The 2,146-nt window shown below is 42.4% G+C and overlaps 1 protein-coding gene across 1 annotated transcript; it reads right to left on the bottom strand.

Annotated features, from left to right (window-relative positions):
- Positions 1-299: 299 nt before the first annotated feature.
- On the bottom strand, positions 300-1,507 carry LOC108101141. The gene has a single exon (XM_017205364.2). The coding sequence runs from the start codon at positions 1,407-1,409 to the stop codon at positions 687-689; it is 723 nt and encodes a 240-aa protein (XP_017060853.2). The 5' UTR covers positions 1,410-1,507; the 3' UTR covers positions 300-686.
- Positions 1,508-2,146: the final 639 nt, after the last annotated feature.

The raw sequence follows: 2,146 nt of genomic DNA, 5'->3' as shown, positions 1-2,146 counted from the left end.
CACTTCCTCTTTTTGCCCTCGCAACCCGAGGCGTCATTATCGTAGTTGCACACTTAGTTATCCCTTTGAATGTCCTCTATCCTCTCATGTGTCCGTTTGTGTGGGTTGGGTCCTTTATGGCCCAAATAATTGTGCGGTCTTTGGGTTGAGAAAACTATATTTTTTAAGCTGTGCTGGGCAAAAAGCCCTTAGATGGAGTCATTTGAGATCAGAGGCGATTACGGTTATTTGGTGTCTAAATTAGTTTGGAAGCGTTGGCTGTTAAGCGTTCGCTTGACTTGAAGATTAAAATAACACACTTAAGCCTTGGCAATTTTATTAGCAAATGATTTTAAACTAGTAGGCTCTGAACAAGCATTTATGTTATATGTCACCCATAACTATTTTCTGTCCCCATATTTTATTTATAAATTCTTGAAAATATTAATATTTTTTTATGTCATTGGTGGCTATAGCATTTCAACCTTAACCAAAGCGGACAACGGCTTGCGTAACTTGAATTACTTGGTGTGTGCTATTTGATTTTAATTTATAGCTGACGCCCTTTAGAACTTCTAGATTTCTTCGAAATGGTTGAACGATTGCTTTTCCGTGCTTTTTCAACAGGACTCTTCAAGTCAAATTGCTCGCCACGGTCAATGACTCGAGTGTGCTTTAACACATCGATGTTCATATCGGGATTCTCCTCAGGATCTGGTTCTTCCGGTTCTTCGGGTTCTTCTTCCTTCACAGATGGTGGCGAAATTGGTGGTGGTGCAGTTGGTATCGGTGCAGTTGGTACAGCAGATAGTGCTTGTTCCGAATTCGGGTAGGGAAATCTCCACGACTGGTGGTATTGCGAAGGTACTTATTAGCTTGCTGTAGCAGTGATGAGTGGGATGGAATCCCGGCTCAGGATCCTCCTTCGGCATACTGTCGTCTGACATATGCGAAGTGATTGTAGGCCGATTATATTGGATAAACGCAATAGACTCCTTGGATTGCTCCTCACAAGGTGGACACTCCGCCTCTACGGCTTCCGGGAGCAAGCCGTCATACTCGCTGCGAAGACTTGTGTCCGAGGTATTGAACTCATCGTGGATCAGTCGCCTGGCCAGTTCTACCGTGGCAAACTCATTGTAGTGCAATCTGCGGCGTCGAGCAAAGGTTAGGCGACGTGCCCTTTCGTACGGTGTCTCTGGAATTTCAATATCATCGGAGTCATCCGAACTAGAAGACGGGTCCCGAAGAAAGTCCGGCATCATGTTCTGGGCCTCCTTGTACAGCTTGTACCTGAGTTCCTTATGGGACAATACTGTTTGGGCTCGCTCCTTTGGCGATACCGACGACTGGCTTTCCACCTCATAAGGATCCGAGTTAATAGGATACCCCAAGTTCATCATATCGAACGTGGTCTTCTTAGCCGTCATAGTGAGTGTAAATCTAAGAAAGTGCAAAATATAATTGTTAACTAATTTTTGTTAAGGTAGTCGGTAAAGTTATCAGAGCGAGTACGAGTTTAGAATGAGGGCTTTCAGTTTCCGTGAAGTTTTGGTGTCTAAGCAAACTAGATTAGAAAGAATTATAGAAAGAAAATGTATAGCAATACAGCAATTAACCATATTCAATGTTAACGACCTTTACAAATCGTATTCCTATTATTAAATATAAATTTATCTTTTTCGCCCTGTGGTTTCTCGCTATTGAAACCAAAATTTGTTTTCTGTCTGGGCCCATGGCTATTAGATTGTTCTTGATAATGGCAGGAATCCGCTTACATACCATAATTTGATGTCACATTTTTTCCCCTTAACGCGGGTTAAGTGTTTGACCTTTGCTGCGAGTTGACAACAAAAAAGGGGCCATATCTGGTTAAAAAAAATTTGTTTGCCAGCCAATTTCGATTGTGTCAAAAGGGAGCGTTATTTATTGGGCCACAGGCGTCATTGTCTAGCCATCGATGGGAATAAATATGCCAGCGGCGTCTCACAAGGATGCATAAATTGTCAAATCGAAATTTCGGCTTTCGGTGAATTTAATTGGATCGAAAAGTTTTCTTCGCGTATCGCCAAAACCGAAAATTGAGCTGTTGAAACGTGACATTTGCACCAACTCAAACGGAACCGCAGCCCACACGCATACAATTAAACTATATTTTCGGCATCTG

Source organism: Drosophila ficusphila, unplaced genomic scaffold (genome assembly GCF_018152265.1).
Source record: "Drosophila ficusphila isolate 14025-0441.05 unplaced genomic scaffold, ASM1815226v1 contig_797, whole genome shotgun sequence".
NCBI lineage: Eukaryota > Metazoa > Arthropoda > Insecta > Diptera > Drosophilidae > Drosophila > Drosophila ficusphila.
This window is presented reverse-complemented; position numbering and strand designations above follow the sequence as displayed.